The sequence below is a fragment of the Perna viridis genome, chromosome 5 (genome assembly GCF_037379345.1).
Source record: "Perna viridis isolate PV_CMFRI_1.1 ecotype Kerala chromosome 5, ASM3737934v1, whole genome shotgun sequence".
NCBI classification, from domain to species: Eukaryota; Metazoa; Mollusca; class Bivalvia; order Mytilida; family Mytilidae; genus Perna; species Perna viridis.
In genome coordinates this window covers 46,888,546-46,904,187 of record NC_142449.1, presented here as the reverse complement: position 1 = coordinate 46,904,187, position 15,642 = coordinate 46,888,546, and the positions used below count along the sequence as shown (strand labels likewise).

Sequence of the window (15,642 nt, the reverse complement as noted above, 5' to 3'; positions counted from 1 at the left end):
AGAAGCGACTATGATGATTGATTGACATATCTTAACCCCAGTACGGTAAACAAATATTTACATACCACATGAGAACTCTGTAATCAATTTGACAAAAAGTGTAAAAAAATCGTAAGACGTCACAATAGGTCAAAATATTGTGACGTCATTACTGACCAATTATACATTAACGATTTTTTTGTGAAAAGGACTGCTGGGTCAATCAAAAATCAGAAAAAAGCTGTGTAATTTGATAGAGAACTTTTATGTCGTCTTTGATAAAAAATGTTTCAACAGCCATGAGATATGTCTTTTGATTGAATATATTGCACCTGGTCCATGCTCCCAGTTTTTAGTGGAGTCCGAGTTGCTCATTTACTTTTGTTACTTTGTATGTATAATTTTAGTTACTTAATGTTCTTTGTTGTGTATGTCTGTTTTCCATGTCTGGTCTTTGTCAATATTTTAATCTCCAATATGCTTGTTAAGTGTGGTGGACAAGTTTTAACAAACGGTTGAAAATGGGGAAAAATTGTGCTGAGCTATTCGCTGACCTTTTTCTCCACTCATAAAAAACTGGTTTAATAGCTGATTTGATTAGGAGAAATTAATAATTAAGAGGATATAGATGACATTATAAACTTACGAGTCCCCTGGCCTGCTTTAACAACGTATACCAAAACCTCCCTGATGATATAATCCTCTCCTAAGTGAACAATCCAACAAGTTTCATAATTATTAGCGGTGGATGCATGTGTTTCAAGATCCCCATCAACAGCTAAATGTGCATAATGAGCGCCGTCTTTCGGTAGCAGACTCGTTGGTTTTCCAAATGCAAGCATATCATCTACAGAAAAGATACTTAGAACATATCACATAAAACTAACATAAAGTCATACTCGATTATCATAATAATCAAGGCACAAAGAAAAACACAAAGCAATTAATTCCATCAATAAAATATACAAAGAAGACGACTGATATAAAATTTATATGCTATCTTAGAAATAATAAAATATAGAATCAATTCTAGAGAAACTTTAGTAACTCTCACAATCTAAGCAATATAATACTTATAGTGAACTGTCACCAAATTTTCATTTTTAATTCAAAAGTCTGTAAACTCTAAAACCAAAGTCCAAATTTATGCAAATATAGTGAATAATAAATACAATCTTTCAGGTTATATTATGGTAAAGAAACATAAGATAAATTCGCACATTATGGCAGGAATGGTATAATTTTGGAGTCATGTATCCTAAAAGACATGTCTATATTCTGACCTTTGATGAAAGCATGAAAACCAAAATGCGTGGGAGCTGGTGTTAACTTATTGAATAATCACGATACGATTTTTTTTTTTTTTTGAGAACCTACTTGAGTGTTTGTGACGTCATAAAATTCAAAGATTATTTTGAATTCGCATTTTCATGGAAATAAAGAATACTCTCTTCAACGGTTCACGTGTATTTAATAAAAAATACTAGCACCTCAGTAAAGCCATTTTCACCCGTTATAACTAGTAAACTGACAATAAGAAAAATGTCAGATCAAAATACACATCTATACAAGAAATAAGTATATAATATGACTTCAAAGAAGATTGTTAAAGCGATTATGCAAACTAAAAGGTATTGGCTGCATATAACGAGACTATGAGTTGTGAATAGGTCAAAGAGATAACAACCCAACCAGAATGAAAATTTCGGCCCGAGGCCAGATAATATCTTCACTTCATATCGCATTAAGTAATCATTTTGCAACTCATACGTTATGCCAGAGCTAATATAAACTACTAGGATTTTGTGCACCAAGACCTCTTACAACTAAACTTTTAAACAAATGTCTCCAACCCTAATTTTTACGGCATTATTTTTCACAAAGCACGGAAAGCTCAAAACTTAATAAAAAAGTTGACGAAACCGTTGAAAAGGCTAATTAACAGGATTATGTTGCAACAAGATTGAAGTCATCACTACAGAAGTTTTATGGTCGTCATCATGGATCGTTATGATGTATCCATCAGCATCATGAAAACTGATTTGTTCAACGGGTCATACTTTACCTTTCCTCGTTTGTTTACCCCGGACTTGACTTTTTATGAGCAACTCGGGGGGGGGGGGGTTTCTAGAAAAACAGACGACGCTTACCCTACCGGTGCACCTGGTCCATGCTCCCAGTTTTTAGTGGAGTCCAAGTTGCTCATTTACTTTTGTTGCGTTGTATGTATGATTTTAGTTACTTCATGTTCTTTGATTTCCATGTTTTCCATGTCTAGTCTTTGTCCCTGGATTACATTCTTTTGATTACCGCTATAACCTTGGTTCCCTTGATTACTCTTGCTGTACTTGTGTATAATATTGTTTTGGGGCAAGCCCCAGCTTACCTTGTGGATTGAGGGTTTCCTCGACGTTCATTGGAGACCGATGGCTGGCTTTGAGCTTACATTCCTCATCCAAGTAGAATTGTTGTTTCTTTGACTTATTCACCCTTTTTCCCATTTCGTCTCATTCTTACAAACACTTACACTTAATTGATTAAACTAAATCCATTCCGAACATAGAGTTTAAGTTGAGACAAATGTTTAAAATGTATTTCATTTGCAACTACAGTATATCAGGCTTTATCTGGTTAAAACGGTTTCCGATCAGGTTTTACTGACTATCTAAAGATAAAGAATTCTATAAGAACTATTTCATTAGACAAAGGACATTAAGGACATTGGACTATGAATATAACCAAAAAATATATAAACTTTGTTCAAAACATAGTAAAATATATAAGTATAATGAAAATGGGGATTTTCTACCCTTACTTCATTGTTGTAAAATGGGGCTGCAATTGCGTAAAAAAGACGTAAAGCAAATATTAATAATAATAATAATAATAATTTTACTTATATTTATGACTTGTAAAACCCTAGTTTGTTTATTTACATTTTGCACTTTTGAACAGCAGGGTATTACTAAAATACTGAAACTCTGTGCAACGTAATTTCTGGGACTTTGGAAAATATTAATTAACAAACTTGTTGACACAGATATAGCGGGGATGGCTTTTTTTAAATAACATTAAAAACTCGAAAATACAATACACACACAGCATTTAACTCGGTCCGGCATATAACTGTGTCCATCATATAAATTTGTCCCAACATAGAGAAAATGAATATTTGAGTGCCATTATTTTGCATCATTCCGTGCCCAGCAACGTCTTTCTTTCATCATAATTTGATATTAGGTAACACTCATATTTAATACCGCCATGATTTTAGCCGTTAATATGACTGAAAGAGAAATTTTTCCAACGCTGTACCTCAAGATCATTTCTACATTTAAACAAAATCAGTAAACTTTTATAAAACTTTGTTTTTTTCATTTTGTACATGAAAGGTCAATATAATATCAATCTTGTGTCAATTTGAATTGTAGATTATTGCAAAAGAGAAGTTTTTTTATATAGGTAAACAGCTGATAATTGACCCCTTTTTGTAATTTTGGTAAAATAAAAGCCCAGTAACTCTTTGTTACGGTGTATACACCTGCACCATTAGAATCGATTTGTTCAACGTGTCATAATTTTCCTTTTCTCTTTCATTTACCCTGGACGACATTTTTGAAGAGCAACTCGTCACATGTTTCTACAAAAGCAGGGGACGCTTACCCTACTGGTGCAACTGGTCCACTTTAGTGAATTTGACTTAATATTCAGTAGTTTATCTAAATATTCTGTCAAAAATGACCCTAAAATACCAGATATGGTTTAGTTTAGCAACTGATTCAGATTTCCAATAAAAGCAATTTTACTATCCTAATTGTTCAAAATCTGCACGGTAAAATTTCTTAAAGATTAGTCGAAAGATGTACATCAGTTATTAAAAAACTATTAACAAATTTAAAGAAAATTGAATCATTTGAAAAATTACCTCAGGTCTACTACCTTAAATAAATAGAAAAAAACCAGGTTGGGTTCAAACGTATACAAATCCTATAAAACTGCATTTGTACCAAAGACTAACTTGATATTGTATACACTCTATGTGACTTGTACAAATGATTCGGTAAACTGTAGATCGAGATTCGAACAGTTTAAAATCCTAGAATGTAAAAATATATATATTATGTAAACGAATTCCATCCTGCATGACAGAACATTATGAATTATTGTAATAGTCAGGCACATATTGATTGTATTGTGTTTCTTATTTAAAAATCACAGGACAAAAGTTATAATTTCAGAAAAGTTTTTATTATCTTAATAAGAATTTACGCAGATTGAAGTTAGCGAGAAACCCATTACTTTCACAAAATTTGTCTGCTAAACTCTTCTAAATAGGATTTTTACCTAATATTGTTCTAAGTGTAAAACAATATCATTTGTTACGATTAAGATGTGACAGAGTTATTTTTAAATAGATTTAAGAACATTCCTCTTTAAAGTAAGGTAAAAAAAAATGAAACATTTAACAAAGACACATAAAAATAATGTAATATATTACCTAGGTGGAATACCTTAGAGTAATAAAGGGAACCCAGATTCTAGCGAAAATCAAACTCCAGGGACAAAGACCAGACATAGAAAACAGATGATTAAAAGTAATTTTTATAAAGATAAAGTCATAGTTTTTTTTCATTCTAACATGTAGAAATAGGTCTATGTGATTAATATCTTTAAATAGGCAAGTCATTGGCAGGTTGACATCATGTTATTTCCCTGTTTGATCAGAAAGTACATTCAACTGCCTGCCAACAGCCAGGCGCTTCAGCCGTTTTTATTTTTGGAACAAAGGAGGATTCAGTCGTCAGTAGTCAATTACCATTAGCAGTTAAAATTACTAAAGATGAAGTGTAACAATGTAATAGTCAAATAGCATAAAGACTAGGCATTACTAAGCACTGAATATTTTACTAAAAGAACTATTCAATATATACGACCCTGTAAAATCACAAAAAGTAAAACGCCTTGTTGATTGATCCCATCCTACTATGAAAGTTACTCACGAGTCTAACTTTTCTCACACGAACGTAATGTGGTAATTTAACGAACCAACAAGTGGTAAAATAAGATCAAAATCGGCTCCGGACACGGAAAACGGGGAGTTTTTGACTTTAAACTGATTTTCCGACGTGGCAGCAAGCATTGACCAGAAAAAAATAACACAAATATTGAAATGGTAATAAAAGAGAGGTGAAAAAAAAACGTTGCCTGATTTTGCTCCAATAATGCGGCCAAACCGCAAAATGCAAAAGTGTGTGCTATAGCGTCAAAACGAAAGAATGGCGTTGTTTCTGACAGAACATTTACATGTATCTACTTCATAGAGTTTTCATATTACAACTCATACGATATGCCAGAGCTTGCCGAAACTACGCTGACTTTTTTTTATCATGCTAGGCTTCTTACAAGTAAGCTTCAGGAACAGGGTAATATTGCTACAAGACTGAAGTCATCACTAAAGAAGTTTTATGGTCGTCATCATGCACTCGTGTATCGTTACGGTGTATCCATCATAAAGTTTACCTCTTATAAATATGGAAAAGCGGTAGACTATGGGTAAGCTGTCAGGCTGTATGATTCTGAGTTTGAGTTCCGTTATATCATAGACCTGGACATTCGTGTCAGTAGACGAGTACGCTGCCGATTGAGCTACATTGACTATTTGTTGATCAGTGGTTTAAAATTGAATATATTTGTTTTTGGTGAACATTAAAAACGACTGCTGTGCTGTCATTTTTATGCTTTTATATGTTGTAATTTCTAATTGATTCAAAATTTGCTATTTTCTTGACGTCATTTTTTTGCAAATTCAGATAGGTCTAGACGGCGATTCGTCGTTTCATTCACCGTAGACGTTACGCACGCTATTGCGGCACATTCGGTAACGTCAGAATTCGACGTTTGTCGAACACTCTTCGTTTCTTGTTTGGTTTGAATGCTTATTGAGACAAGGGCACAGTAAAACGTCCGTAACGAATACGATGCCGAATGATCCGGACTGATATGGGATAACAATTTTATTTCAAACAAAAAATACATATATATACAAATACAAAAAAATTCTTAGTACATAACGAGACACATGTTGGATCTTCATCTAGCAATATTGAATGCCATTATTCAGGAGACCCCAAAAGTTCTTTCAATCAGGGGGAGATAATTTCTGATTCTGATTATTCCTATATCCCTGTTTCAATAAATCAGAATAGGCATCCAAGTGAAAATAAAGCATGATATAAGCATGATATTGACACATGATGACTCATATTCATTTAATGCCCCTGTTTTAACACATCAGAACAATACAAACCAAGAGGAGATAATCCAAAATTTGAGCAGTATTTCCAGTCCTTATAAACTACACGTGAAAGGGAGATATAAATCAACGATCCTTATATGAGAACCCCATTTTCTGGCCCTATACAGTCTTACTGTGACACAGCTCTCATCATGCAAGCAATTCAAAGTCCAATAAAGATAAGTACATTATTCAGGGCATGAAATAACAAATTGAAAGCATGACAATTGAAATCAAAGAATTAAGAAAACATAATCAGTCGTCTCTTGGGCAAGAAAATGAATTGACGAGACAACGGCGAGTAATCTGAGAATCAGATGGTTAGATTCAAACAAGAAATAGAAAAAAAGAAATGCTGAAACTGAGAGTGTCGGCCAAGTACCAGCCCATACCAGAAAAATAATTGATGACAGTTAGGTTACCAATACAGTTCACCTCTAATAGTCATACATCCTTTGTAAAAAGCCAGGACCAAAATTGATCCTAGTACGAATTTCAAGATCAAATTTCTGAATTTGGAGCTTCAAAAAAAATTTGTACCCTATCTGCAAATTGAAGAGATGATAAAAAACACACCCGTCCGTTTGCTGAGGAACTTTTTGATCCTGATATTTCTAGTAGAGACAAACTAATATTTGTTACTGAGATAGGACTTATACAAAAAAGTATGGATTTTGAGTCCCAATGACGTTCTTATAGTTTACATAAGCACAGACCGCTTGTAAAACCTCTAATGATTGTAACCAGAACAGGATATATTGTCGCTGTGCTAGGCCCTTACTTAGCCGATGGAAAAAATTCTAATGAAAAAATATTGAATGACATCTTAGCATCAAAGGTACAAAAACTTATATCCAGGATAATAGAAGACGACATTTTCATAGATGGTCGGGGATTCCGAGATTCTGCTGGATTCTGCTGACATTCTTTAAATATTTGGCAGAAAATTGGAAAAATGTCCTCTTTTTCTCCAGAAAGGACAGAAAAACACACTTCAAGATGGTAATAATTTAAGACTAGACATAAAGATTTGCACATTGCGTAACGCTTATTCATAAAGTGAGAAAAAAGTCTTATTCATCGTCTGAGCTTAAGTCAAGATTATATTTTCATTCTAAAATATAGACCTATAAAATGTTGTCATGGGTTAAAAATTACATGTACTGTGGTTGGATAGTAATTGACGATCAATCGTTAGTATTAAGCCTGCGCTCATTTATGTCTGTTCCGATAAGTTGGGATACCCTGTCTTAGGTAAGTAACTGGACATATTCTTGTATCTTTTCTATAATTCTAACATACAGACTAATACTATTGTATGGTTATCGTTAAAGTTGGACATTGGACTTCTTTTTCTAACATTTACATTGTGGCTGCGACTACTCCTTTTTGAGTTGTGGTGGAGATGTGGTGATAACTTTTTCAATGATTCGTTGTGCCGTAGGGAGTGTGAACGGGAGGGTTAGAGTATGGCGATATCCGGACAGAACAAACAAAATACACAACTTCCTTACATTGGAGATTATGTGGAGATTATATGTGCTATTTGCAACAAGATATGAATATTACAGCAAAACCAGAGTCAGAAACCCTCGCGCATTTATAGTAAAAAAAATATTAGTGTAATGATAAAATATAATTATCATGTCGATGGGCAGTTTCATACCGGAATTTTAATAACAGGCGATATAGAGGTACAACCCTCCTTATCCATCTCCAACTGAATTCCATTTTTTTCTTCAATTTGTCTGTGTTTTCAAAGAAGAAGAAGACATTGTTATGGCTGCTAAGAGATGAAAAAGAAGACATTGTTATGGCTGCTAAGATGAGACATCTTACCGCGCAAAGTAATTTGTGTAAAGAGGAAGTAGAAAGAGAAGAGCTGGACAAAAGGTCTCACAAATGGGTGAAAATTGAGGCTTCGTCGGATCATGTAGAAGGTTTTCCTAAATACACGGAAGATGAGATATCTGAGAAAAAAACAATAGCCGTATACCAGGTTTAACTTGCATGAACATTTCAATCAGGATGGGAACTATGAAATGACAGAGCAGTGTGATCAAGGATGAATGTGTTGAGGGGATTTTATGAGTATAACTTGAATAGCTGGACAATTAATACCAGTACTGAATACTTCTTTTTATTCGTATACTGAATAAATGAATAACACTCAATCCATTTATCAATTACATGTATTTAGAACGGGCAACAAAAGTTGTGTAATATTTTGAAGTGTGATGTAACGTCTTCAAAAAAGTCTTATCTAGATGGTTGATTGGAAAACTTATTTTGTCCAAAATTTTTTTTATCTATTATTGGTTTCTAGAAGTTGGCTAAATTCTGCACAAATCATATTTTTCCTTTCAATGGCAAAAACTCAATTATAGAGTTGTCCCACAATTTCGTCTCGCGTTAACTTTTGTATGCATGCATTGTCTTAAAAATCATTTCATCAACTGAAGTTGTTTTTTATTATTTATAATGGTTTCATAATGTATTGACTAACAAAAAGACACTTTTTTGCCTTTCATAGCAATAAAAAACAAGATGTCGATCCAATGAGAATATATGTAGGCTTTAAACATCGTAAGAATCATTTAATCAAAGTTTTTTTATCTACTGTGATATTAAGGTATTGGATTGGTTAAAAGATGAAAAAGGAACAATCCTTACAAGGGATCTCCCTACAATTTTTATCCGACTTTCGTAGAGAGTTTAAAGCCAAAGAAAATAAGGTCATCTTCTTTTTCGTTATCCCTCATAGTATTTTAAGATATACTTCAAAATAATTGACCTTTTTCTATTCACTATATTATATCAATTCATATGGTAGCTATGTTGTAAGCGGGATCAAAAGTCCAAACGTACTTTTGCAGAATACCCTAGGAAACATTCATGCCAACGTGTTGGAGTCCTAAGGAGGAAACGAACAAATAATTGATTGCAAAGTTGACTTTTTCTACACCATTGGAGTGTTTTCAGAGGCTTAGATACTAACAAACTCATCATGTACTTATAAATATCATTCTGTATATAAGGGTCTGAAAAGTTCCTTACAATGTTAGAACTGTCAAATTTTTGAAGCAAATGTTTGGTTGTTTCGTTTGCAGGATTGATACTCGTCATCTCTGGCAACAACACCTGCACTAAGTCCAACACTCTAGACCACTCAGCTAGGCTATATCAAATAACGATTTTGCTGGTCATGTCATTTTCCTCAAAAGATAAATCCATAGTTGTCATTCGACCAAAAACAAAGCTTAAACTTACTCTTATGTCTCCATCAAAAGTATTTGTATATTTAAAAAAAGTCATACTATATACTAAATCTGTAGCAGTTTAAATACGTTCTTACCATACTTTGTTACGTCTTGTGTATTTCCATCTACAAAAAATATTAATAGAAGAATAAATTTAAAGCCCATTATGACAGAAAAATTCAAAAAACATAAATATGTGACAACTATACACAATGCTTAATCCAATCATTAGCCTTGTCATGTGTTATGAATAGTTTTTTACCTCCTGTGGCCTTTAAAATAACTATTGATAATACAAAGTGTTAAATAGTGTACATATGTCATGCAAATATGCAAATAATTTGCAAGAAATGCAACTATGGATGTCATCGCTTAAAAAGGTTAGGCCAATTTAAGGTGTTTTATTGGTATGATCTGCTTTATTTACAAGTAAAAGAGTTTTGTTTTACAAGAAATATGGTAAGCAGTAGCTCCTATTTCCTTCAAATACCGATCGAAAATAGCTGTTTAATCTTTATAATTCTATTCCGACATTTGATAATTTTTTTTAAATTCGTTGCACCAGTAAATGTATCTATAAAATCTATTTCTGGGACAATTTAATTTTGGGGCGAATTTACTGGTAGTTAAATTTTAAGCATTTATAAGTTTGTTTCCCCGAGCTGAAAATTACTCTCGGTAAACAAACTTGACCGGTAAAATCAATGTGGATGTAATAAACTATTCATACGGCGACAGTATGCCGTCTAGTTCGTTGCCACACTCTTTCGAACTATACGGCCGCCATATTGGTTTTAGGTTGACTGACGTTCATGCGTGTATGAACGATCTGGCGTAGTTCATGTATGAACTCTCTGGCAAAGACATTCTTGACCAATCAAAAACGGCTATCAGCATGAAGAATGTCATGATTAGTCTTATTATACCTTAACTGTTTTTATATTTGAAAAAATACATTCATAGATAAAGTTATTAAAGCTTTATATCATTCATCAACAAAATAATGATTTAAGCGTGAAATGAATAGATATGTTTGGACACTTTACTGTTTCTTTCAATCTATCTTATTGTTCTCGATAAAAAGAAAAAAAATAAGAATTCCATAGTTAGTTTTCGTAGTGATTTTAATTTTTTGATATAGTCATATGGTGTTTTATGTGGGAACTCAAAAATAAAGATTGAGTTTTTGAAGACGGGCCAAAATTTAAAACTGGTCCAGAATTATTACTGCTTCCACTTGTCTGAGTCAAATACCTGAATTTGATATTTTTGCATGAGTTTAACAAGAAACCCAAATTTACTACATACTAAATCTGCATGTTCTACGTCGCACAATCAACTGCTATCATACAATGAATGAGCATGTCTAATCGAATAACAATGTAATACGTATATAGGTCAATTAGAAGCAGGTAAATCGCAGTAACATGTTGCCGGATATAACATATGTCTATCAGCATATTTTTTTCTCTTGGAATAGATACTATTAGCATGTTTCAACAACGAGACCACTAAAGGTCATCTGAGAGATAAAAAGTTACTACGCCATATAGTCATTACTAATATCCAGTCACGTAATTTTACGAAACAGCTACACAGCAGCAACATCTACTTCAGTGGCCATACTAGGACGTTCCGATCTAACAGACCAAAATTCTGCTGTTAACGTACCGTCAATTTTAGACTAACTACAAAGGGCTCGAACAGACAAAAAATTAATTGGCCACAGCAACGCTTGAGATCAGGTTGGTTCAGCGACGAGTAGGGCGTCCAGTTATTCCACATATTTGGCTGTTGAAGTATTATGATAGGGAATGTTATATGTTATACATAAAGTTCGGCTATGATACCAAATTGAAGGATCTGACAACTTAGTGGTATTGCGTGTATACCGGTGCCATCCATTCTACCATTGATGGCGTTTTATTGATTTCTTTAATGCCAACACAGAAATACTGCACTGTTAAAAAAAATGACAATTTAAGAACCATTCTGTGTAAGAATCAGGCAATGGATGGCACATCATATTTCTCAATTTGGTCTTTTTTGCTTCAAATATATTCAATACATCTAGAAAACAACTGATCAGCTATTTAAATTTATCTTAATGGATCTGTGACATGGAAATTTTTTTGAATGCTTATAAAAGGAAAAAGTGTGGGAATTTTTTCCCGCTATTTTACCATAGTGCATTTCAACTAAATTTAACCTATCAATATCTTAAAAAGGCAAAATTTACAAACACTTTGATGGTTATTTCTGGTGCTTATCGGGATAAATATTTGGTTAACGTAATATTTTTTTTTCTTCATGTGCCACACCGTATACACACTTTGCCTGATTCTTTGACAGAGAAGTACTTAAATGCCTTGTATAAATTAAAATTCTTTATCGTGATTATTTTTTGTTTTACTTTATTAACCCACAATTCATTTTCTTTTCTTTTAAAGAGTATAAAATATCTGATGATATATATTGTGACAGAGAGTGCCTCTTAGTTTTACGCATTTATATTTAAGCAATATGTACGATACAAGCATACCCCAAAAACTTTCGAACTATTTCCTTACCATCTCTCTTCTTTCTAACCAGTCCTCTTGCTGTTAAAGAAGATCTATTATAACTCCGTAAAACTTTTATTTTTAAAAATGCATTGGTTAGAACTTGTATGTGCAAATATCTTAAAATTTGTACATCATACTGCAACGAGTAATCAAGGGAACCAAGGTTATAGCGGTAATCAAAAGAATGTAATCCAGGGGAGAATACCAGAATGGAAAACAGACATGCACAACAAAGAACGAAAGTAGCTTAAATCATACATACCAAGTAACAAAAGCAAATGAGCAACATCAAAATCATTAAACGAAATTCACTTCATATAAATGAATATGAGACTTTTGCTTCATTCCTTTATTTCGTAAATCGACAAAAACGACAATCACATATAATTGATACACATTAAAAGGGAAAGTACACTTGATTCAGAGAGGTAAGTAGGATATTCCGATAAAGAAAATTGGTTTCTGTTCTAAAAAAGTGAAAAAAGAAATAGATACGGTGAAACTCAAAAACATTGTATACTTTCAGGGGTCACCAGTTGGTCTTTAACAGGTGTAAATCCACTTTTAACTCGGTCGGAGAGGCACAAGAAACAATAGTAATAAATCTACGATAACAAAAAGATGATGATTCCTCGTCATTACACTAAAAGAAATATGACGACAAAAAAAAAGAATTGAAACATTTAACAAATACACAAAACATTAATGTCATAATACATTCAATTACCTCTGTGGAATACCTTAGAGTAATTAGATTTTAGCGGAAATCAAAAGAATGTAATCCAGGGACAAAGATCAGACATAGAAAACAGATAATAGAAGTATTTTTTTATAAAAATAAAGTCATATTTTTTATTTTTACCTGTAGGAATAGTTCTATGTCATTAATATCTTTTAAGAGTAATCAAGAGAACCAAGGTTATAGCGGTAATCAAAAGAATGTAATCCAGGGACAAAGACCAGACATGGAAAACAGACATACACAACAAAGAACATACAGTAACTAAAATCATACATACAAAGTAACAAAAGCAAATGAGCAACTCGGACTCCACTAAAAACTGGGAGCATGGACCAGGTGCAGCGGCAGGGTAAGCGTTCTCTGCTTCTCCAAGAAACACCCGCTGCACCTGGTCCATGCTCCTTGTTTTTAGGAGAGTCCGAGTTGCTAATTCACTTTTGTTACTTTGTATATATTATTTTAGTTACTTTATGTTCTTTGCTGTGTTTGTCCGTTTTCCATGTCTGGTCTTCGTCACTGGATACCATTCTTTTGAATTCCGCTAGAATCTTCGTTCCCTTGATTACTCTTCAAACTCAAGAAAGTTTATGAGCTTTAATGATTGAAGAAACATGTAATATCAAAGCAGGAAACTGCCCTTTTAGCTGGCATTATTTGCAATTTAGTAACACAATACGTAACTTCGGATGAGTGATAAATTCTTATGTTTCTATGCCTAACGATTTTTAGAATTAATAAAATTAATGGAAAATAAGTTAGATCGCTCATAAAAAGAACATTTAAGCTGCAGTGTGCGCTCTCCAGATTGTCTCTATCGGTTACGGTGTTTGCTATACATGCTAAAACCACAATATGGTGTTCATGGAGAAAACTCAAAGACCGTTAATATCCCAACAATCGGCAAGTCCAGGAAGCAAAGTAACAGTGACTTGGACCAGTACAGTAGGCTGAAGTGTCATAACATCGCGCCGTATACCTTTCTTGCCAAATCAATTTGACGAATTTTATGGAGAGAAAAAAATAATCGAACAGTTACAATAATGCTCTCCCCTTGAGGGGAAAGACGTTAATAATATTTGTCGCAAAAATTGAATATGACTATACAAATATTATACAAACAAAATTTTGGTATTGTACACTCTATATGAAGAAAAGTTTATATATTTTTAAAATGTCGCGAATCAACACTTCTCAAGATAAGTATACATACTGACATAGGGTGAAGTTTTATAACAATGCGCCGTTTAATTTTCTTGCTAAGTCAGTTTTAAGAATTTACAGGAGTCCTTCGACAGTAGTTATATTCCTTCATGTGCATCTACAAATCATACCCAACCTTCCTATAAAATTACATCAATATACTTTCAGCAATTAAGGAGGAATTCCCTTACGGAGTTCTAACATGTTGGGGTCTTCCAACGGGTAAGCTATTCCTCTATGCACGTCTGCATATACTATCCAAGCTTCCTTAAAAATGTCCTCGCAACCACATTGAGTTATTTCGGAAGAGTTTAGCTAACAAGGTTTTAAAATGTAAAACCCTTAATCTGGATTATCTCCCTTTGAGGTCTTCGGACAGTTATTAACTTCCTTCATCTCATCTACATATTTCACATAACCTTCCTACAAAATTACATTTAAATCCCGTGAGACGATTAAAAGCACATTTTGATAGTGGACGGCAAAAAATAATTGGAGTATAATGACGTCATAATACGTAACTCGGTTAAGTTACATGATTGCCGGGTAAAGTGGTAATGAGTATTAGCACGCGCGTTTGGCACCAGGGTACTCAAATACTCGGGGGTATCACCATTCACCATCCAATACATCAAGTGATTTTGTATGTGCTGTTTTAGTTACCTTATGTTCTTTGTTGTGTTTGCCTGTTTTCCGTGTCAAGTCTTTATGTTCTTTTGATTTTCGCTAAAATCTTGGTTCTTTTGATTACTCTTAAACATGCTAACCCTTAATTTGAATTATCTTAACTAGTTATCTTTCAACAGTAATAATATTCCTTCATGCAAATATACATATGATACTCTAACATCTTTCTAAATTTCATCAAAATCTCTAGAGCGATTTAGGAGGAGTTGCGCTTATGAGGTTTTTAAAGAGTTATCAAGGGAATCAAGATTCTAGCGGAAAGAATATAATCCAGGGACAAAGACCAGACATGGAAAAAAGACAAAGGGAATAAAGGGCTGTTGCAACAGATGAAAGGAAATTTGACAATTCTGAATGAAAACTCATTTCGTTTGTCGTAAAGTTCGGTCAATAGTTTTCCTTTACCATCGATCTCTAAGTGTAGGTCAAGATATGAGGCTGACTTCAGTAGTATCCTTTATCTCAAGTTTGGGGTAGATGCGATGTATCGAATTCCCGAAACTAGGATTGTTTAACGATAACAAGTCGTCGATACACCGGAAACTGAGATTAAATGATTTAGTTAATCGATGTTCATTCTTTCGGATCAGATCAGCTGTAAAGTTAACCTTATAAGAGTGAAGGAAAAGGTCAGCAAGTAGAGGAGCACAACATGCAAAATCCTTAATTTATGTTATTATATTATTATTTATATTATCTCCCTTTAGAATCCTTCGACAGTGACTATTATTCACGTCGAAATATGATACTCAAACTTCCTGTTAAATTTCATTAAACTACTTGAGCGGTATAAAGGAGATGCGCTTACGAGGTTTTAACATGCAAAACCCTCATTTGGATTTGTTCCCTTTTGAATCTCCCCGGGTGCGCTCACAAGAGAAATGGACGGACACAGACTGGGTGATTCCTATGTCT

At 33.5% G+C, this 15,642-nt stretch overlaps 1 protein-coding gene across 1 annotated transcript in view; it reads right to left on the bottom strand.

Annotated features, from left to right (window-relative positions):
- LOC148617970 (uncharacterized) overlaps positions 1-15,642 on the bottom strand; it is a 163,625-nt gene that overhangs the window by 90,406 nt on the left and 57,577 nt on the right. The window contains exons 27-28 of the mRNA XM_088585159.1: positions 9,630-9,659; positions 626-826 (exon numbers count right to left, since the gene is read on the bottom strand). Coding sequence (XP_088441285.1) covers positions 626-826; positions 9,630-9,659 — 231 coding nt within the window. The remainder of the gene's footprint in view (positions 1-625; positions 827-9,629; positions 9,660-15,642) is intronic.